Source organism: Gadus macrocephalus, chromosome 1 (assembly GCF_031168955.1).
Source record: "Gadus macrocephalus chromosome 1, ASM3116895v1".
NCBI classification, from domain to species: domain Eukaryota; kingdom Metazoa; phylum Chordata; class Actinopteri; order Gadiformes; family Gadidae; genus Gadus; species Gadus macrocephalus.
In genome coordinates, this window is record NC_082382.1 from 17,226,299 (window position 1) to 17,246,775 (window position 20,477).

General features: G+C 42.8%; 4 protein-coding genes across 4 annotated transcripts; 3 read left to right on the forward strand and 1 right to left on the reverse strand.

Moving 5' to 3' along the window:
• Positions 1–2,449: 2,449 nt before the first annotated feature.
• Positions 2,450–4,242, reverse strand: lamtor5 (late endosomal/lysosomal adaptor, MAPK and MTOR activator 5). The gene is made up of 4 exons (XM_060050532.1): positions 4,082–4,242; positions 3,937–3,998; positions 3,486–3,603; positions 2,450–2,789 (listed from the first exon to the last, which is right to left on the reverse strand). Exons 1-4 carry the CDS (start codon positions 4,114–4,116, stop codon positions 2,729–2,731), a joined length of 276 nt encoding a protein of 91 aa, XP_059906515.1. The 5' UTR covers positions 4,117–4,242; the 3' UTR covers positions 2,450–2,728.
• A 2,601-nt stretch (positions 4,243–6,843) lies between these two features.
• On the forward strand, positions 6,844–10,131 carry prok1 (prokineticin 1). Its single transcript, XM_060050565.1, has 3 exons — positions 6,844–7,935; positions 8,697–8,822; positions 9,476–10,131. The coding sequence occupies exons 1-3, from the start codon at positions 7,858–7,860 to the stop codon at positions 9,593–9,595; spliced, it is 324 nt and encodes a 107-aa protein (XP_059906548.1). The 5' UTR covers positions 6,844–7,857; the 3' UTR covers positions 9,596–10,131.
• Positions 10,132–10,739: 608 nt separating this feature from the next.
• LOC132456230 (pepsin A-like) lies at positions 10,740–13,352 on the forward strand. The gene is made up of 9 exons (XM_060050552.1): positions 10,740–10,862; positions 11,104–11,245; positions 11,387–11,504; positions 11,666–11,784; positions 11,973–12,169; positions 12,262–12,378; positions 12,481–12,625; positions 12,797–12,895; positions 13,106–13,352. Exons 1-9 carry the CDS (start codon positions 10,807–10,809, stop codon positions 13,238–13,240), a joined length of 1,128 nt encoding a protein of 375 aa, XP_059906535.1. The 5' UTR covers positions 10,740–10,806; the 3' UTR covers positions 13,241–13,352.
• Positions 13,353–17,489: 4,137 nt separating this feature from the next.
• On the forward strand, positions 17,490–20,028 carry LOC132456303 (pepsin A-like). The gene is made up of 9 exons (XM_060050655.1): positions 17,490–17,612; positions 17,851–17,992; positions 18,122–18,239; positions 18,378–18,496; positions 18,694–18,890; positions 18,983–19,099; positions 19,206–19,350; positions 19,553–19,651; positions 19,787–20,028. Exons 1-9 carry the CDS (start codon positions 17,557–17,559, stop codon positions 19,919–19,921), a joined length of 1,128 nt encoding a protein of 375 aa, XP_059906638.1. The 5' UTR covers positions 17,490–17,556; the 3' UTR covers positions 19,922–20,028.
• Positions 20,029–20,477: the final 449 nt, after the last annotated feature.

The window sequence follows — 20,477 nt, forward strand, 5'->3', positions numbered from 1 at the left end:
CCCCGATGTCTTCCTGTACATAAGCACATTTGACACATTTCCAATTTACAGAGTTATCTAATGATGTGAATGGTTTGATGCATTGTTTTGTTCACGTAAACCATTGTGCCGGATAGAATTAATATGCATTCAAGTAATAATATGTTGAACATTAACTTATATTGTAGCTATAACTTGTTACTTATAACAGATTTATACTCTAAAATAAATATTGCAGCCAAAGGGGGCTCTAAGGGCAAATATCGGAAGGAATCTAAGGTGTCCCACTTTTGTGCTGACAAAGTTAGCAAATGATGTGTCCGGGATGCTTGTGTCTGTTCAGAGAGCACTCCACAACTCCAATATTGCTGTTTCGACCACAAATAGAAGCAGAAACTTACCTTAACCTGCACAGTACACTTTTCAAATTGAATGTCTGCTCCTCTTCATGTCTATCACCTTGAACTTTCTTTAGCACACTGAACTTATTCAAAGTTTAGTGTGGTGGATTCCTCCTAATGTCCACTAATGAGAGGTCGGGCTATAAACAGGCGAGAGGAGGGCATCCCTGATATATTATGCGCATCTATGCAGGCAAATATCATATAATTGAGAGAATTTGCATCTTTTTAAATATCTTGCTCCCATATTGAAATCTATTTAACCACTTGCAGGCCATATAAATACTCTATAAACCTCTTGGATGACAGTGCATAAATGTTGGCTGTAAATTTGTGATTGTCTCAGAATTTGACCGGACTTACCATGTGCAGGGAGCACACACTGGATATAATAATGAACAATGTCTTAATATTCCAAGGTTGTAATAACTGGTCACTTGTGTGTTTTCCTTAGCAGGTTTATTACCACTGCTGTGCAAATCAGACAGTTGTAATCTCAAAACGGAGGGTGAGAACACAACTATTCTATTCATGGAGGCTTTCTCTCACACCTGTACTCACTTTGGCCAAAGACCTTGGGAAAAGTTTGGGCCCTAAAACGACAAATATTGTTGATACAAATCGCAACCACAACAGAAAAAAGCTACATGTAGAAATTCCACATCAGTATTTCTAAAAAGAAAACAAGAGAAAAAACAAACTTCAGATACCCAATGACATTTATATATATTTTTTATATAGTATCAAATGTATCTTTCAAAAATATATAAATAGTGCATCTGATTAATTCCCCACCATGGATAGAGGGACAAACCCTCCAGTTGTCATCGTTGGGGCTGGGTGAAGCTGGGCACCTGTGGTGAACTGGATAATCAAGGCACACATAGGATTACCCCCAATCGCCACACTCAGAGAGCTCTGACACATGTAAAACCTATAACATTTGTTAATCAACAGGAGATCATTATCTGATTGAGTCACTCATCAGGTGCCTTGAGCAAATCAGTTACTGGATGTGCCAGTTTCCTCCAGCTGTATGTAAAATATAAAATATAATTTTAGTATTATGATCACAAAGCACTTAATGGAAAGAAATCTAAGTCTGCACTACATTTATTCTCTTACCATCTTATCTTTAATTTATTCTACATTAGTCCTTTATGAATTATCTTTTAATGAATGTCCTTTTAATGATTTAAAATATGATTCCTGCATATGTAAGCACTATAAATACCTTTGTGTTTGAATGGTTTTGTATCAATAAACTGGGCTTGCCTTGCCTAGGTTTAACTATTTGTTTTGGTGGACAAAGGTGAATATAATGAACAATTGAAGGGCAAGGCTGCCTAAAGCTTCTTCTATTCTCTCTAAAACTCTTGAACTAGTCCTGGGAACCGAATAACCTGTGTTCACACTCATTCCTGATACGTTCGTAGATTACGTTCCGGCAAAGGACATCGCTCCACACTGTTTTTTTATCACCACTGTCAAAGCAGAATGACATCAACGTATAAAGTACTACTTATCTCTCAGAAAATACCCTTTATGGGCAGCAAATATACTTAAGACTACCGAATAGACATGTTGATGTATGTTTCTGGCCCAGGCCATCAGAGGTAGGTGCAGTAGAAAAAAAACATCCCAAGGTGCTTCGCCGACCGACCCAGACATCAGCTCCACCTTGTCATTCCACACTTGTTTATCGTTTGAGAATAACTATGGTCTGTAGAGGTTATGGATTTATTGTGATTTCAAACTTATGGACAACCATTGAAGGTGTACATAAAATGGTGACCTCAATACGTGTTTACCTGATTTTTTTAACAATTTTAAACAAGGACAGTAGTAGAAGTAGTCGTTTAGTACTAGTAGTAGCAGGATGTTGACTCAGTAAAAATGTGTAAAGATATGAACAAGTTGATTAGTTGCAAGTTAAGAATAGATTTGGTTATGCAAAATGGTACTTTTGCATACTTACTGTATACTAGGTCAATGTCCTTAGGAAATACAGGCAGGATATGAAAGAAATATGTCCTTAATAATAAGTATTGAAAACCAATCTATTTCAAAAAGGTTGAAGTATTTTAATGTGTAATATACAGCATTTGGGACACAGGTGAAGTTTGCATTATTTTAGGACACTTACTAGGAAAGATGTATGCAGATTCTTTTAATTCTAAATGTGAACACATGATGCATACTTTGTTTATGTGTGGCGTGAAAGACAACCATAATAACAATACTACACATTTTAAAAGGTTTTATACAAGGAAAAGAATACAAAGGTATCATTTATAAGCTCATGACTGCATGTTCGTATAAATCACTGTACAGGAAACGGGGCATCTTTAGCACGCCATTTTGTGCACTGCCACGGTGATGCTCCCGTGTGTCCTAACCAGAACGTTCCTGGGGACAGAAGACCATAGCATGAGCAATGCACTCATGCTGAGAGTGAACTCTGTCCACACGTGCACCAACATGCATCATTAGTTATACATTCTTGCCATTCCTGACCTTCCTAAAATTTGCCTTCTCATTATCTACCTCAACAACCGCCTAAATGTGTGATGACTTTAATCACGCGATACTTTAATGTAGATTGATAAATCAAAAAAATATACAGACTTTGTTGCATGAAGTCAATGTTTTGAAATACAATAGCCTGCTGTCATATCACTCTGTAAATCCCACAAGGTTAAACCTTTGGTGATTATTCTTGTAAGATTAATTAATTAATCTCAATTATTATGTATACAATACTGGATTGTTTAGGTACCATGCAATCCCAGTTTGAGAGTCAGTAGCCTACAATTATTTTCTGCCAACTGCCAGTTTGGAAATGCAAGCTACCCGTTAGGATGACAGAAAACTTGGAGCTTGGGGATATTTAGGGTGTTCTTTTTTAAGAAATTAGGGCTTATCCAAATTCCTCTGAGTGAACGAGGGAGAGAGACAAAGTATAGAATGAAGCAAAAGTTTGCACTGCATGCCTGCACATCGAGCTCGAACTTCAAAGCAGCGAGCTCAGCTAAGCAGCATCCACAAGATGGCGGTATACACAAGCAGATCAAGAACAACCTCATCGTCCCGGCGCTTGCTCACCCTGTATCTGACTCCAGGCACACAGTGGGGCTATCCGTCGGGTCTTTGCTAAGGCCTGCCGCCTGTTTGGCCAGTACTGATACCACACCCCCGTGTTCGTCAGACAAGGATCCACGACCTAGCCACCATAACATAAATAATGAATCATTGTATTAGGCGACGCTGTTCATACAATTAAAGATCTAGTGGCCTGCAATGCACAAATATGCTGAGTGGGGTACATGTTGGGGTCAGTGCTCAGGTAGATAGTTTTGGTTTTTAAATATGCACATAATCCCATCCACCACATATCCCCACAAATATACAAAATCTCCCAAATAATACAAATAGTTGGTCTAGTTTTATCGAGATTGTTCTTTTGATCGATCCGTTACAAATATCGAGTAGACCATGACACACCAATTCAAAGACCATAAGTAGACAATATAAATACACATATGTGCAGTCTTACAGCCCAAGTTGTGTCCTTGTTGATCTGTAACCAGCACACCCACGATCGCTGGATGCTTCATACTGCCATACAGAGGAGATATGAGAGCATAAATTAATGTAATACATTATACATCGTTTATTCACTTTTACGGTCAAATACTTACGTCTCATCAAGATGCTGTTCAAGCGTCGCCTCCATGGTTACTAAACTAGTTATAATTCTAAGGGATCGAGCGTTTTGTATGTGTTTTTGTTTAGCTTTTGCTTCCTCAAACTTCAGTCAGCTGATTGTCACGTGCACTACGGGTACTCGTAATGATCAAATTGCAAAATATAGTATGTGCGCGTTTTCGATACTAGCTTGTCAGTTATAATCATGGACCTATTAAGGTAATAATGCAACACTTGGACAGAAAAAATGGGCACATTGAATAATCTAGCTACCTATGAAATTTGTCCTTGATTAACTAGCCAATTGGAACTTTAGGGATAGTTTAATGGATAAGGCTTACTCTTTTATATATAGGCCTATTTTTAAACCCCAAAACATGTGGCTACAACATAGTTAATTTTGCATATTAAAATATGCAGAGAAGTATTTTAGTTTCTGTCCCTAGTAACACCTCAACATTAACTCTCAATAAAATATTATCTTGATTTAAAGGTGTCTAACAGGCTGCCAAACTGCCAGTCCGATCGCTGGAAAACCCCACGCAGTCCAATCGCTGGAAAACCGCAGCCAGTGCAATCTTCCAAAAGAAAAATCAGATCGATCAAAAACTCAGGCCATAAAGAATGCAAGAAAACCCCAGCCAATAAGATTGCTAAAGAATAAATAAATTGTATTTTCTTTATAAAACATCCCTTAGAATGAGCTCTTCAGATCTACGTTCGACTGTTATTATTAAGGAGCGTTTTAATGGGCAATTTTGTAAATATGAAATGCGCCATACACCCTGGCGTTATACGATGTTACCCAGAAGCCTAACCCTCTCTCAGACGGAGATATCAAATAAAGATTAGCCTATAGATTATATAGAGATATTTATTTACAGGGCTTAAGCCTATATTGAAGGCTTATGAATGTGGCAATGTTTAAGAGAAATCAACAACAGTAACAGTACAATAACAACAGGCAACCATGTTTGCATTACAAATAAGCACAACTATTTGTGTGTGTGTGTGTGTGTGTGTGTGTGTGTGTGTGTGTGTGTGTGTGTGTGTGTGTGTGTGTGTGTGTGTGTGTGTGTGTGTGTGTGTGTGTGTGTGTGTGTGTGTGTGTGTGTGTGTGTGTGTGTGTGTGCGCGCGCGCGCGCGTGCGTGCGTGCGTGTGTGTGTGAAGGGCAATGTTTGAAACCTGGTTGGGGCCCTGGTGAGATCAGTGTTAACAGTCCTGATGGCCTCGGGAAGGAAAAATAAACATCTATAAAAGTCTCATTCTCTCGTCGTGACCTGGATAGCACTTGCCTGACCGCAGCGGCTGAACCAATCCCTTGTTGGAGTGGTGAGGATCCTTCATTATTCTGCAGGCTCTTGAGTTTTTTTCAGGGGTGTGGGGGGGTAATTTTAATATTGTGTTCAGGCATCCCTCTGCAGAGCCCTCCTATCGGGAGCGGAGCTTTGCGGAACCAGGCAGTGCTGCTTGCAGTCAGGAGGCTGAAGGACTGGAGGATCGTCATGGAGACAGTGATTCTTCAGCTGCCTGGGGTGGTAAAGGTGCTGCCTCGCCTTTCCTACCAGGAAAGAAGGAAAGATAATGTGATAAATATAAAAAATATAATTGTTTACATAAATGCCTTAAAAATGGAATGGAGCAAGTATAAATGACTCAGGATTCATGATTCATGATTATTTTCTTAGATGGGTTTGATATATGTTTTTCATAAACAGTGAAATTCAATGCTTCTTCTAAATTCCTGTGCATCTTTACATTGATTCAATCTGTAAATGAAATATATATTTGATTATTTTTCCGACTTAGATGTGAGAGTTTAATAATAGGCCCAATATAAATCTAGCATATTTACCCTTTATCCCTGCCCGACTGAACAATTAACTTTTACAACATTTAATAAATTGATTTCCCAATTCAAAATGGCATGCGAGCGAATCCTTAAATATCAAGAGTGCGTTCAGCCTATAGTATTTGTTCTGGTTTGATAACCAAAATGCCCCTGGCGTTTGATAAAGTACTACACACAATTACTTACTTACTTACTGACAACTACACAATGGCATTGATTACAATAGAGACTGAGGAATTTATGATATAATTCAATGATGACATATGCGGCAGCCTCATATCTTACTAAAGCAATTGACTGCCTCCTATGCATGGTGTTTCCTCCGAACTTTTCTCTGACTCACAATACGGGGGGGGGGGGGGTCCCCTCCCTCCATGATTTCTTCTGGCTGCCCGGAGCCAGTAAGACTGCTTCTGCTGACAGAACAGAAATGTGTGGATGTAATTATGTGGCCGGGGGTGTTCAGCGGCATCCATCACTGGGACACCAGCCGGCCGCTTATGTCTCACTGACTAACTGATGAGGACAAGCCCTCCTCCGTCTTCTTCTCCTTCTTTTTCTCCTTCTTCTTCTTCTTCTTCTTCTTCTTCTTCTTCTTCTTCTTCTTCTTCTTCTTCTTCTTCTTCTTCTTCTTCTTCTTCTTCTTCTTCTTCTTCTTCTTCTTCTTCTTCTTCTTCTTCTTCTTCTTCTTCTTCTTCTTCTTCTTCTTCTTCCTCTATGCACACACTATGCACACCCTCTGTGGTAGGACGCACATTTATGGAACTTATGGTTCAAACACACACACACACACACACACACACACACACACACACACACACACACACACACACACACACACACACACACACACACACACACACACACACACACACCTGCAGTTCATACAAACATACACCCACACACACACACACACACACACACACACACACACACACACACAGGAATTTATTCTCCAATGTGAAACTAATGGTGTGTGTAAATAGCAGGGACCATCATTCATTAAATTCCTCTTTGTACTGTGCATTCAGATTGCCTATTTTTCATTAAACTCATTATTATTTTAAATGATAGAAAAATAAAATAAATCAGTGCATATAAATAAATTTTGTTTCTTGGATTTATTTTCCCACTGAAGTGGAAGTTAGGACAGCTAGATTTACCTTTTAGGAATATTTATACCAGGGAGCAGTGTTCCACCAGGCCGGATACCTCACAATAAAATGCAGACAAATAGAAACATTTGGTCATAATTTATCCCAATTGGTTAGAGAAGCAGTATGAAGACTTGAGTGTTCTGGTCATTACTGGCTCTAACCTATTAGTTGATAGTAATCTGATTATAGTGTAATCGATCCTATTGATTGTAGCATAAGCCAAGTGTCTGCGCTTCTGAAACAGCAATACATAACTCTGTTGGAAGTAGAGTAAAAATGTATTTCATATTCAATTAACTTAAATGCAGATAGTCCAAGTTCATGAAGAATTGTACAGAGTCACATTTGAAATCGAATCAGGACTATTCATGATCCATGAACCTCAGCCGGAGGTGGTTTGGGTGGGATGTAAGAGGCTGAGAGTCCACCAGAGCAGAGGCAGCAGGCAGTGCCGGCCTCCATCAGCCCTGTCATCTAGATGAATAAGAGGACAACGGTCGGGAGGAGACAAGCGAGAGGAGGGGTAGGGCAGGGAGGAGAAGGGTGGGTGGTGGGTCGGGGCGGATAAAAAGAGAATGAGAGAGTGCCGCTCGCCCCCTCTCCATCCGACAGTAACCTGGGGATGAACGTTGACCAAACAGCCAGGGATACAGTCAGAGTCAGAGGCTGCTCAGTGGAAGGGACAGCGGTTGTTTCTGTAGCTGGCAGCGTGCTCACTGTGTGTGGTTAAGGGGCTTGTGTTGCACTGCTGCTGCTGCCATGGGCTCCAGGGTGGCGGTCCTGCTCTGCGTCCTCCTGGTGTGTGTCTGCTGCTCCAGAGGAGCGGTCATCACTGGGGTGAGTCTATAGTTCTCATCGGTACTCTATTACCGTACGTTTTATTGATTTAGATTGGTTTGTGTGTTATTTAACTTAAACTTGGAATTTTGTTACGTTGAAAAATTATAATGTGATACATGTTTGTACGTATATGAAAAAATTAATTGCACTGCCCACCTACTTTGTAGACAGGATGGCCATATGACTGCCTAATGCTGTCATCAGTGCTTGGATCCACCCATTTGTTTTCAGTGACTGGCATTTGTGCAACCACTCATAGCCATAGAGTCATAGTTAGTATGATTTCATTATCCAATCGACTCATGGAGAACTGCATCCTATTTTTCTTTCTCCAAATACACTTGTCTAACGGAAGGAAAAAGTAGTTAGCCAATTGGAATTCATTTCTAAATGGATTAGCAGATGACAGGTGATAGATGAAACTGCGTTTATTCTACAAACCTTAAAGAGCATATGAGTGAATTTAAAAAAGAAACAACTGATTGAATACAGCATCAAAGGTTTTAACTCACCCTCTTTCTTACTCTGACATTTCTATGCCTGTTATAAAGTTTGGCATTTCCACAGTATTAATGCAAGGCTCTCTCTCTCTCTCTCTCTCTCTCTCTCTCTCTCTCTCTCTCTCTCTCTCTCTCTCTCTCTCTCTCTCTCTCTCTCTCTCTCTCTCTCTCTCTCTCTCTCTCTCTCTCTCTCTCTCTCTCTCTCTCTCTCTCTCTCTCTCTCTCTCTCTCTCTCTCTGGTACCTTCTCCCCCTGTAGGCGTGTGAGAGAGATGTGCAGTGTGGCTTCGGGATGTGCTGTGCTGTTAGTCTGTGGTTGAGGGGTTTGAGGATGTGCGTGCCCAGAGGAGACGAAGGGGAGGAATGCCACCCATTTAGCCACAAGGTTGGAAAGTATTTTCTCTTCTGCATTATATCGAACCACCTGTCTCGCACATTTTAATCAGTGCTCGCTTCACTCACATACACACATGCACACACTACCCATGCCCAGAAACTCAAATACACATGCCATGAACAACACTCCTGACTCATGCACACATCACCCGCCTTATCACTTTGATGACAGCAAGCCAAGATAGCATAAAACACTTGCAACTTGACAGAGGCTTTGCGTAAGCTGCTTATAACCACAGATGTTATTGATCAGTACAATGAATCAGGGCCACCCAGGACCATGCATCACACTGCTACTCTGGAGAGATACAGCAACGAAGCAATAAGTCATAATGCCGGATTCTTAAGCCCTAATCCTTGTGAGCCAACTGCATCACCACACCTGCTTTTTAGTTGATGGGAGATTGAGTGTTTATCAGTGTGTGTGCTTGTGTGTAGGCATGAATGTGTGTGTGTGTGTGTGTGTGTGTGTGTGTGTGTGTGTGTGTGTGTGTGTGTGTGTGTGTGTGTGTGTGTGTGTGTGTGTGTGTGTGTGTGTGTGTGTGTGTGTGTGTGTGTGTGTGTGTGTGTGAGAGAGTTTGCGGGAGTGCACGTCAGTGTGTGTGGTTGCTGCTCACACATAATTTACATTTACATTTCCAGGTGCCCTACGTAGGAAAAAGGCAGCACCACACCTGCCCCTGCCTCCCCCACCTGGTCTGCACGAGCTACACAGACACCAGGTACAGGTGTACTTACGACTTCAAGAACATGGACTTTTGAAGAATCTCCTCAGACCATGAGGAACAGTGAAAAGAGTTGCAAATGGACCTACAGTAACCCAAAGTTTCCAGGAGAAACACTAACCCTAACCCTAACCCAACGATGGAGCAGAAAAAAACATCCTGTCACTTTGACCTCACTCTATATCTGTGTTTACTATGCACTATATAACAATTTGGGAGGGGAGGGGGGTCAGGGTTAATTTAACACACCTTTAGGTCAATGACCTTTATATAGCTGCTAAATAGTGCCGCAGTTAACCCACAACAAACTTCTTAATTGTAGCAAAAGTCTGGCTTTGTGTGAATTCTCAGATTTCTGTGTTTCTTTTTCATGCCTAATGTAGAATAATTTATCAAAATAAATAAAAACAATGAAACTATAACCAAAGTCAACTCTTTCCATAAGGCGGCTTTTCATTTCTATGTATCTTGAATGTGTGTGAGTGTGTTTGTTTTGGTATGTAAGATTGGGACGGGATTTCAATAGATGTTATCTTGAATGGGGAAATAATAAATTGGTCTATGTTGGTCTGACATGCCTTGCCCTTCCCTTCCCCTTCACAAACTCATTGTTGGGATTTAAATTGACCAACATAACTCAACATATCTCAAAGAAATCCTCAATCAAATTAAATGCATACTTTAAGTTTATACAATGTATATATACAATGTACAACTTAAACAACTTGAAAGGTACAATTATAAATTAATAAATATATAATTCATCACGAAACATACTTCTTTGGTTGACATACTTTTGTCATCCATAGGATTTTATTTTTATTTTTCCTTATTATTATGAGCTCATATGTTGCATGTTTTGCCTGTGTGCAATAAACACAAACTACATTGCTCCATACAATATCAACTATGTTTTTAATCACAAGCCATGTACACATCAAACGTTATCTGGGGTTATCAAATAAGCTTCATAATGGATTGGTTATTTCTACATGGAAATATATGATCAACATTCAACAAAACTTTCCAAATGTTCCAAACATATGAAGAGCACAAAAAACATTGTGGCCTACCTCGGTATTTGCTCTCAGATAAGCGGTCGTTAGTTATCTTTTATTTAAAATCTCTTATCAAAAGTGCAGAGATATCGAGGCAACCAGAGGGCATTACAGTCTTGATCTGTAGTGTATAAAAGCTGGAGTCTCAAACAACACCTAAACTGTGAGTCGACCATTCAGAGTATTCAAGATGAAGTGGCTTGTTCTGTTGTCCGTGCTGGTGGCGTTTGCTGAATGCCTTCATAAGTGAGTATAACTTGGTTATTTTTTAACCTCTGTCTACATTTTCTAATACAATGCTTATGTTCCTTGAATAAATAGTTTCAGATAAAATCAGGTCTGCCCTATATCTCAGGAAAGCGGACACACAATAATGCATGCATTGAGATTTCAAACCAACGTCAAACCAGCTGAACATGTAAGTGATACTGTTTGGCCGAGCTGTTGTAAAGATGATGGTGTGTGTGTGTGTGTGTAATGCACGTAGGATTCCCCTGATCAAGGGAAAGACTGCCAGGCAGAGTCTGAAGGAGCAGGGTCTGTGGGAGGAATTCAGGAAAGCGCACCCATACAACCCCACTTCCAAGTTCATCCAGGACGGAAGTGAGTCCATGACCAACGATGCTGATGTAAGTTCTGATCAGAAAGATCCCCCATCTGATAGTTTATATCGGGAGTTCGGGTCTCACTGTATGTTCTTAAGATTTGGAGAACTACTAGTCACTTAGAAGTAACATTGGTGACCTTGGGGTCTTTGTTTGTCCAACTAGTTGTCCTACTATGGCGTTATCTCCATCGGCACCCCTCCTCAGTCCTTCTCCGTCATCTTCGACACTGGTTCCTCCAACCTGTGGGTGCCCTCTGTCTACTGCAGCAGCCAGGCCTGCAGTGAGTTCCAAGACAACTGCTGTTTATCATTTTGTTTTCATGCACTATTTTTTATTTATTTATTTGGTGACAATGTCTGACTAACAAAAAGGATTTAACGGTAGTAACGTTCAATCGAGGTCTCATGAAAAAATACGCTAAAAATGCACAATGTTTTACAGACAACCATAGGAAATACAACCCACAGCAGTCCAGCACCTTCAAGTGGGGCACTGAGACTATTTCCATCCAGTACGGAACCGGCAGCATGACCGGCCGTCTTGCCGTTGACACAGTTGAGGTACCCGATACCTTAATACCTTGATACCATATATACTAAATATGGAGTCGCTATGACCAGTTCTTAACTGCACAACTTAACGATAAAATCACGGTATCTTAACCGAGACACGGTTCATCTTACATTACATCTCCACTGTATTGGAGACAAATAGATACTGGTCCTCCACTGTCTTTTTCTACGAACAGGTTGGTGGAATCACTGTGGCCAACCAGGTGTTTGGAATCAGCAAAACCGAGGCTCCCTTCATGGCCCACATGGTTGCCGACGGCATCCTCGGATTGGCCTTCCAGTCCATTGCCTCCGACAATGTTGTGCCCGTCTTCGACATGATGGTGCAGCAGAATCTGGTGTCCCAGCCCCTGTTCTCTGTCTACCTGAGCAGGTATAGCGAAGGTGCTCCAGTGTCCGCGACTGGGTTCTCTCTTCCATGCGTATTTGATGCATGATGCTGCATGTCTCCTCTCTGGGCTTTAGCCACAGTCAGGAAGGCAGCGTGGTGGTCTTCGGTGGAATCGAGGCGAGTTACTACACCGGGCAAATCACTTGGATCCCCCTGACCTCTGCTACCTACTGGCAGATCAAGATGGACAGGTAACGGCCTGAAATAAATACAGCTGAACCGTCTTAAATATAAAAAATGTGTTGTGGTTGAACTGCAAGAACCATTCCAAACCTCTGTTGTGTTGTCCACAGTGTCACCATCAACGGTAACCCAGTGGCGTGCAACGGTGGTTGCCAGGCCATCATTGACACTGGTACCTCCCAGATCGTTGGGCCCTCCAGCGACATCAGCAACATGAACTCCTGGGTGGGAGCGAGCACCGACCAGTACGGAGATGTGAGTCGCAGGACATCGTCCTTTTTGTTTCTTAGGGTTGGGTTTGATCCCCCACTCTTGGTTGAGTGGGAAAGGAAGCCATTTGGAAAATGTTGTCACCTCAACTATATAGCTTTAAATGATCAGGATTCCCATCGCTGAGATGTTTCTGTTGGATGTTTTCCCCCACAGGCCACAGTGAACTGCCAGAACATTGGCAGCATGCCCGAGGTTGTCTTCACTCTCAGTGGCCATTCCTTCACCGTTCCTGCCTCTGCCTACGTGTCTCAGGTCTGTCGTGCAAACAAACCCTTAGGAGAAGAAAGCATGACTGTTTATGCCCTTGCGCGCACACATACACACAATGCTTGATTGCACACAAATGCACGAGCAGACGGCACACCTTCGCACACACACGAACACAGTGTGAACTATCAAGAGGTTTTATCAGTCCTTCCTTGTGAACATTTGTTGAATTGACATTTCCTCTTGTTTCTTCAGTCTTCTTATGGTTGCAACACTGGCTTTGGTGGAGGAAACGACCAGCTCTGGATCCTTGGAGATGTCTTCATCAGGCAGTTCTACGTCATCTTCGACAGCCAGAACAAAAACATCGGTCTGGCCCAGTCTGTCTAATCGATCTAGCCCCTGCATGTATTTTATTGCTGAAAATGTGCACTTCTACATCATTAGTTATGTAGAGATGATTATTTCAAATAAAATCACAGAGCATTGCAGATGAAGAAAATCGCTTTTGTCATTACTGCTGTTGGGTGTTGAGTTGGGCTTTAGTTACTTTCAAAAGGGGCTCAAAGACGATTATAAAGGGAAGTCATCCTCTTTGAATGGACTTTTGAAGAATATCCTCAAACCATAAGGAACAGTGAAAAGAGTTGTAGATAGACCTACAGTAACCCAAAGTCTCTAGGAGAAATGTGCTTATTTTTTAATGGCAAAAACATCAAAATATATGTTTTAATGTACTATGAAAACAGCATCACTGTGGTCATCTCTTTACAGAAGCCGGCTTGTCATTTCTATGTATCTTGAATGTGAGTTTGTTTTGGTATGTAAGATTGGGACGGGATTTCAACACAAGTTATCATGAATGGGGAAATAATTAATTGGTCTATGTTGCTCTGACGTGCCATGCCCTTCCCTTCCCCTTCACAAACTCATTGCTGGGATTTCATCTGACCTAACATACATTTAAAGGAGACAGATTATGGTGTTTTCCCAACAAGTTAAATACTATATGAGTTCCAGAAAACATGTTTTTGAAGCTGTTTGCTGGAAATAGCTTTTAGGAAAAATAATCTCGCCTACCGCTATTCCGCTCTGTTTCAGGCCCTTCAGAATGCGATGTATCTGGTGTCTGTAGCTTTAATGCAAAAGACCTATGATTGACCAATGAGCTGTCAGAGTGAACCACAGCATGGAGGAGAAGTGATTTTTGCCGTTTGCAGACTCCCGGAGCTCTAGATCAATATAATATAATGTAATAATAATATATAGGTATTTATATAATATTATATCTAATATCACGGCCAAAAGCTATGTGCGCCTCGGATGATATTATGAATCATAAAGACTGCGTCTGACGTCTCTGGTACTACCACAACAACAACAACAAGACTCGTAGTGGGGGTTATCTCGGCCATGATTGAGAAGAATTTGGGGAAAGGAACTTTGGCCTTGACCCTCTGAAATCCATATTGAACTGTGACATGGAGGAGAAAGGAATTGTACTCCGGGAGCTGAGCTGCCGGACTGTCGCCAAGCTCCCCCAGCCGGAGCTGCCCCGCCGGAGCTGCCGGACTGCCGCCAGAGCTTCGGCGGCAGTCCGGCAGCTCCACCGGACTCCCTGCCAGGCAGTCACATGGCAAGCAGACAAATTACCCCCCCTTCCTACGTAGGAGGGGGCGCCGTACTGACTCTCTCGATTGGTAACTGTAGGCGGGGTACTTTCAGAAATGCATATCTCACTCAAAAAATCATGCACAGACTTTTTTAAAAATGTGTATGTGTGTGGGAGCACCAGAAACACAAAACAACGCCCCAAATCCCAAGAAAAGTGTTTTTTCATAATATGTCCCCTTAAACCAAATCACAAGCTTTAACTGAGAAACATGGAAGGTGGGATGAACCTTCCTATGGGAAGGCAACTTCCACTGAGTCTGAACACTGTAGGGTGTTCAAAAAAGGGCCCACATAACGGGGGATGGGTTTCTTTGAAACTGACTTGAGGAGTAGGTCCGTTGAGGAATTCCAAACCCTCTGCCCCGGGAGGTAGTTGGGAGGCTGGGACCGGTGGCAGTCAGCGATGCGGCGGGTTCGGTCAGCTGAGCGGAGCAAGGCTGAACAAACATTCCAGCAAATCTTGCAAACCCGACGGAGATGAGACTGAACCGATGGGACGGCAATGCCAACATCCTAAGCTGGGCAGAGAGGCGGCTGGTAACCCATAACACACTCAAATTGTGACACGCCAGTGGCTGTACTTGATAGGGAGTTGTGTGAACTCAATCCAAGCCAATGGGTTCTCTAGCGAGAAGTTTTTCTAGCGGAGACGCAACCGAGTGCCGCTACAAGCTCCTGGTTGGCCTGATCCGTCTGCCCATTAGTCTGTGGATGATAACCAGAAGACAAACTCACAGAGGCTCCCAGAGCTTGACAGAAAGCATCAAAACTTATGAGATGAATTGGGGTCCACGGTCAGAAACGATGTCGGAGGGTATTCCATGGAGATGCAGCACATGATTTACAGAGAGTACTGCCATTTCAAAAGCAGTGGGGAGTTTAGGGAGAGCCACACAATCAACCGCTTTAGAACAACGGTCAACTATGGTCGGTATCACCGTGTTGCACTGAGAAAAAGGAAGACCCGTAATAAATTTGAGGGTGATATGGAACCAGGGGCGACGGGGATTGGCAGGGGGCCAAGCAGACAAGCAGGCAGTTGATGGTAGGATTTCCTGCAAGCACACAAAGTGCAGGCGGCAACGAAGGCCCGGTTGTCAGACTCCATTGTGGAACACCAGAAGTGCAGCTTCAGCAGAGAGAGTGTACGGCTGATTCCAGGATGGCAGGCAAATCTGGAGGTGTGCACCCACTTGAAGACCTGGGACAAAGAGATGACTCAGGCACAAATAAATGCTTGGTAGGACCATTGTCTGGGTCTGGTTCAGTGAGTTGGGCTCCCCGAAACAATCTCCCAACACAACTGTGGCTACCACACAAGACGACGGGAGAATAGTTTCACAGACGGGAACCAAGGCAAACTGGCAGGAGAGAGCGTCAGGCTTGATATAGGCAAGAAAGTGACCAACCTGGGCGAAGTAGAAGCTCCGGCTGACCCTCTGCGGAGGCGTTCTGCTTGTGAGAGACAGGCTCGGCCAAGGTGCATGGGATCCTCTCTGGGAAAAATGGGAATAGTTGGAGAAGGCTCGGCACTCGCTCTAGCGAGTGGTGGTGGTGTCTAAGCATTCCGAGTCGTATCTAACGACCAACTTGTCCTTGATCGAGCCATTATGCCTACTCAGAAAAGCCCCCCTGAAAGACTCATTATTCCACCTGGAGTCTGCTGATATTGTCCTAAACTCCACAGAGTAATGTGCCAAAACACGGGATCCCTGACGAAGAGATAGAAAATGTTGAGCCAAAAATATCATAGGAAGAGTTTACATACAACTGGCTACCCAAATAGCCCACTCTAAAGCTTTACCCTTAAGGAGTCCCATAACGTACACTATCCTGAGCTGGTCAGGAGAGTAAGTTAATGGCTGCTGGTTAAAGAGTAGAGAAGACTGAATTAGGATAGCCCTACATGAATCTAAATCACCTGCATGGTGCTCCGGTGCAGGGATGTGTGGCCCTTCTTGGGAGAGGAGCAGGTAGAGCCGGAGAGACTGCAGGGACAGGCTGGCTAGGTGGAGCTTCTGGAACAGCCTGGGCAAATTGGGATGAGAGAAATTGCAAATTGAGATCCAATCTGGAATATCTGAGCCGAAATGGTTCTGAACCTCATGTCGCTCCACTTGGGGACCTTGGTTGTAGAGGGCTTGGTGGAACGAACCGAGCCCTGGGTTGAGGATGAGAGCAGTATGGAATAAACAGGAGGTGGACTGGCAAGGATGGATGAAAGGCAAGCAACGCATACTGGCAGGTAGGCAGGTAGATGAGATACTGGGTGGAAGGCAGACAGTTACAGGGTTGATGATCCACTGTGATTGAAACAAAAATCTGATGATGAGTGGGTGAAGAACCGGGGTTTAAGTAGGAAAGAGATGACGATGGGAGATGGATGCAGGTGTGGAAGTCGAACAGGTGTTGAGGCAGAAAAAACGAGGCAACGCCTTGCCCGAGAGAGGGAAGCAGGGCAGAGCATCTGCTGGGTATGGCCAAGGCTGTAACAGGCTGGCTCATTTCTGCATGGAAATATTTGATATCAACATTAAACAAAACTTTCCAAACTTTCCATATAGAAAAAAGCTTATCTCATTTAAGCTTGACTTTAGTAGGCCCTACTATGAAGATTATTTTTAATCACACATCAGATTATGAAGGTCAGTCCTCATTTTTAAATTTAAGTTCAAATGTAATAATTTTATACTTGAAAGGTTCAGCTATTTGCCAAATTAACACATATGGATCAAGCAGTAGTGCAGTTATAAATCAAAACCTCTGTTTGTTTTAATATTTATAGACTTATTTACTCAAATGCGAAATTTATAATGTATATATTTTACTGAACAATTACACATTGCTGCCTACCTCAGTATTTGCTCTCAGATAAGTAGTTGTTACTTATCTTTTATCATAAATCTCTTGTGTGAGTGCAGAGATATCGAGGCAACTGGAAGGGCATTACAAGGAAACCATCTTTATCTGCATTGTATAAAAGATGGAGTCTCAACCAACCACTGTAGGGTCGACCATTCAGAGTGATCAAGATGAAGTGGCTTGTTCTGTTGTCCGTGCTGGTGGCGTTTGCTGAATGCCTGCATAAGTGAGTATAACTTGTTTATTTTTAACTTCTATCTACATTTCCCAATATGTTTCTTATGGTCCTTGAATAAATAGTTTCCCAAAATAGACGTTTTAGAAAAAGAAAGTTTTACAGGGTTATTCTTCAACATATTTCAAGTGACTTCAGTTCATGCTCATGTTCTATTCGGAAACTTTACAGATATCAGAGCTACCGAGCAATTGTGACGGTTCTGACTGTGTGTGTGTAATGCACGTAGGATTCCCCTGATCAAGGGAAAGACTGCCAGGCAGAGTCTGCAGGAGCAGGGTCTGTGGGAGGAATTCAGGAGAGCGCACCCATACAACCCCACTTCCAAGTTCATCCAGGACGGAAGTGAGTCCATGACCAACGATGCTGATGTAAGTTCTGATCGGAAAGATCCCCCATCTGATAGTTTATATCGGGACACACTGTATGTTATTTTGGAGTAACTACTAGTCACTTAGAAGTAACATTGATGACCTTGGGGTCTTTGTTTGTCCAACTAGTTGTCCTACTATGGCGTGATCTCGATCGGCACCCCTCCTCAGTCCTTCTCCGTCATCTTCGACACTGGTTCCTCCAACCTGTGGGTGCCCTCTGTCTACTGCAGCAGCCAGGCCTGCAGTGAGTTCCACAACAACTGCTGTTTATTCATTTTGTTTTCATGCACTCGTTTTTAATTATTTATTTGGGGGCAAATTCTAACTAACAAAAATTGGGTTGTCATGAAAAGCAACGCTAAAAATGCATAATGTTTTACAGACAATCATAGGAAATACAACCCACAGCAGTCCAGCACCTTCAGGTGGGGCACTGAGACTATTTCCATCCAGTACGGAACCGGCAGCATGACCGGCCATCTTGCTGTTGACACAGTTGAGGTACCTGATACCTTGATACCTGGACACCATATATACGGAATATGGAGACACGATGACTGTTGTTTCTGGTCTTAACTGAACAACTACCGTGATAAAATCACGGTATCTTAACCGAGACATGGTTCATCTTACATTACATCTCCACTGTATTGGAGACAAATAGATACTGGTCCTCCATTGACTTTTCCTGCACACAGGTTGGTGGAATCACTGTGGCCAACCAGGTGTTTGGAATCAGCAAAACCGAGGCTCCCTTCATGGCCCACATGGTTGCCGACGGCATCCTCGGATTGGCCTTCCAGTCCATTGCCTCCGACAATGTTGTGCCCGTCTTTGACATGATGGTGCAGCAGAATCTGGTGTCCCAGCCCCTGTTCTCTGTCTACCTGAGCAGGTATAGTGAAGGAGCTCCAGTGTCCGCGACTGGGTTCTCTCTTCCATGCGTATTTGATGCATAATGCTGCATGTCTCCTCTCTGGGCTTTAGCCACAGTCAGGAAGGCAGCGTGGTGGTCTTCGGTGGAATCGAGGAGAATTACTATACCGGGCAAATCACTTGGATCCCCCTGACCTCTGCTACCTACTGGCAGATCAAGATGGATAGGTAATGGCTGGAAATAAGTACAGCTGAACCCCACGTCTTAAATATAAAAAATGTGTTGTGGTTGAACTGCAAGAACCTTTCCAAACCTATGTTGTGTTGTCCACAGTGTCACCATCAACGGTAACCCAGTGGCGTGCAACGGTGGTTGCCAGGCCATCATTGACACTGGTACCTCCCTGATCGTTGGGCCCTCCAGTGACATCAGCAACATGAACTCCTGGGTGGGAGCGAGCACCGACCAGTACGGAGATGTGAGTTGCAGGATTTTGTCCTTTTTGTTTCTTAGGGTTGGGTTTGATCGGAGGGTTCACGTTTGATCCCCCACTCTTGGTTGAGTGGGAGCGGAAGTCATTTGGTAAATGTTGTTGATATGCCTTCAACTCAACTATATAGCTTTAAAGGATCAGGATTCCCATTGCTGAGATGTTTTCTGTTGGATGTTTTCCCCCACAGGCCACAGTGAACTGCCAGAACATTGGCAGCATGCCCGAAGTCGTCTTCACTCTCAGTGGTCATTCCTTCACCGTTCCTGCCTCTGCCTACGTGTCTCAGGTCAGTCTTTATGAGTGTTTATGCCCTTGCGCGCACACATACACACACACACAAACACAGTTTGAACTATCAGGAAGGGGTCTTATCGGTCCTTGTGAACATTTCTTGAATTGACATTTCCCCTCGTTTCTTCAGTCTTCTTACGGTTGCAACACCGGTTTTGGTGGAGGAAACGACCAGCTGTGGATCCTAGGAGATGTCTTCATCCGGCAGTTCTACGTCATCTTCGACAGCCAGAACCAAAACATCGGTCTGGCCCAGGCTGTCTAATCGATCTAGCCCCTGTATGTAATATATTGCTGAAAATGTGCACTTCTACATCATGATGACGTAGAGATGATTATTTCAAATAAAATCAAAATTGCAAATTAAGAAAATAGCTTTTGTCTTTACTGGTGCTGGGTGTTGAGGTTGGATTTTAGTTACTTTTCAAAATGGTGCTCAAAGATGATAATAAAGGGTAGTCATCCTCTTTGCATGGACTTTTCAAGAATCTCCTCAAAGAATGAGGAACAGTGAAAAGAGTCGCAGATAGACCTACAGTAACCAAAAGTCTCCAGGAGAAATACTTGAAGAAAGAATGATGAATGATTGAGCAGAAACACACATCTTGTCTCTTTGACCTCACTCTGTGTTTACAATGCACCATATAACAATTTTGGTGGGGAGGGGGGGCAGTCTGGTATCATTTCACATCTCAAGGTCAATGACAATATGTACTTGCTAAATAGTGCTGCAGTTAATCCACAACAAACGTCTTAATTTGTAGCGAAAGCCTTGTCTTTAGGTAAATGTTCGATTATTGGGTTTCTGTTTTCATGCCTAA

What these genes read in the sequence shown, in the direction of transcription:
- LOC132456303 (XM_060050655.1), top strand. Translation starts at nt 17,557, where the DNA reads ATGAAGTGGCTTGTTCTGTTGTCCGTGCTGGTGGCGTTTGCTGAATGC. An exon ending in CCATGACCAACGATGCTGAT is followed by an intron (nt 17,993 to 18,121) that starts GTAAGTTCTGAT and finishes TTGTCCAACTAG; the next exon opens with TTGTCCTACTATGGCGTGAT. An exon ending in TGGCAGATCAAGATGGATAG is followed by an intron (nt 19,100 to 19,205) that starts GTAATGGCTGGA and finishes TGTTGTCCACAG; the next exon opens with TGTCACCATCAACGGTAACC.
- LOC132456230 (XM_060050552.1), top strand. Translation starts at nt 10,807, where the DNA reads ATGAAGTGGCTTGTTCTGTTGTCCGTGCTGGTGGCGTTTGCTGAATGC. An exon ending in TTGCCGTTGACACAGTTGAG is followed by an intron (nt 11,785 to 11,972) that starts GTACCCGATACC and finishes TTCTACGAACAG; the next exon opens with GTTGGTGGAATCACTGTGGC. An exon ending in GCACCGACCAGTACGGAGAT is followed by an intron (nt 12,626 to 12,796) that starts GTGAGTCGCAGG and finishes TTTCCCCCACAG; the next exon opens with GCCACAGTGAACTGCCAGAA.
- prok1 (XM_060050565.1), top strand. Translation starts at nt 7,858, where the DNA reads ATGGGCTCCAGGGTGGCGGTCCTGCTCTGCGTCCTCCTGGTGTGTGTC. An exon ending in GAGGAGCGGTCATCACTGGG is followed by an intron (nt 7,936 to 8,696) that starts GTGAGTCTATAG and finishes CTCCCCCTGTAG; the next exon opens with GCGTGTGAGAGAGATGTGCA. An exon ending in GCCACCCATTTAGCCACAAG is followed by an intron (nt 8,823 to 9,475) that starts GTTGGAAAGTAT and finishes TTACATTTCCAG; the next exon opens with GTGCCCTACGTAGGAAAAAG.
- lamtor5 (XM_060050532.1), bottom strand. Translation starts at nt 4,116, where the DNA reads ATGGAGGCGACGCTTGAACAGCATCTTGATGAGAC. An exon ending in GAACAGCATCTTGATGAGAC is followed by an intron (nt 3,999 to 4,081) that starts GTAAGTATTTGA and finishes TCTGTATGGCAG; the next exon opens with TATGAAGCATCCAGCGATCG. An exon ending in ACAAGGACACAACTTGGGCT is followed by an intron (nt 3,604 to 3,936) that starts GTAAGACTGCAC and finishes TATGGTGGCTAG; the next exon opens with GTCGTGGATCCTTGTCTGAC.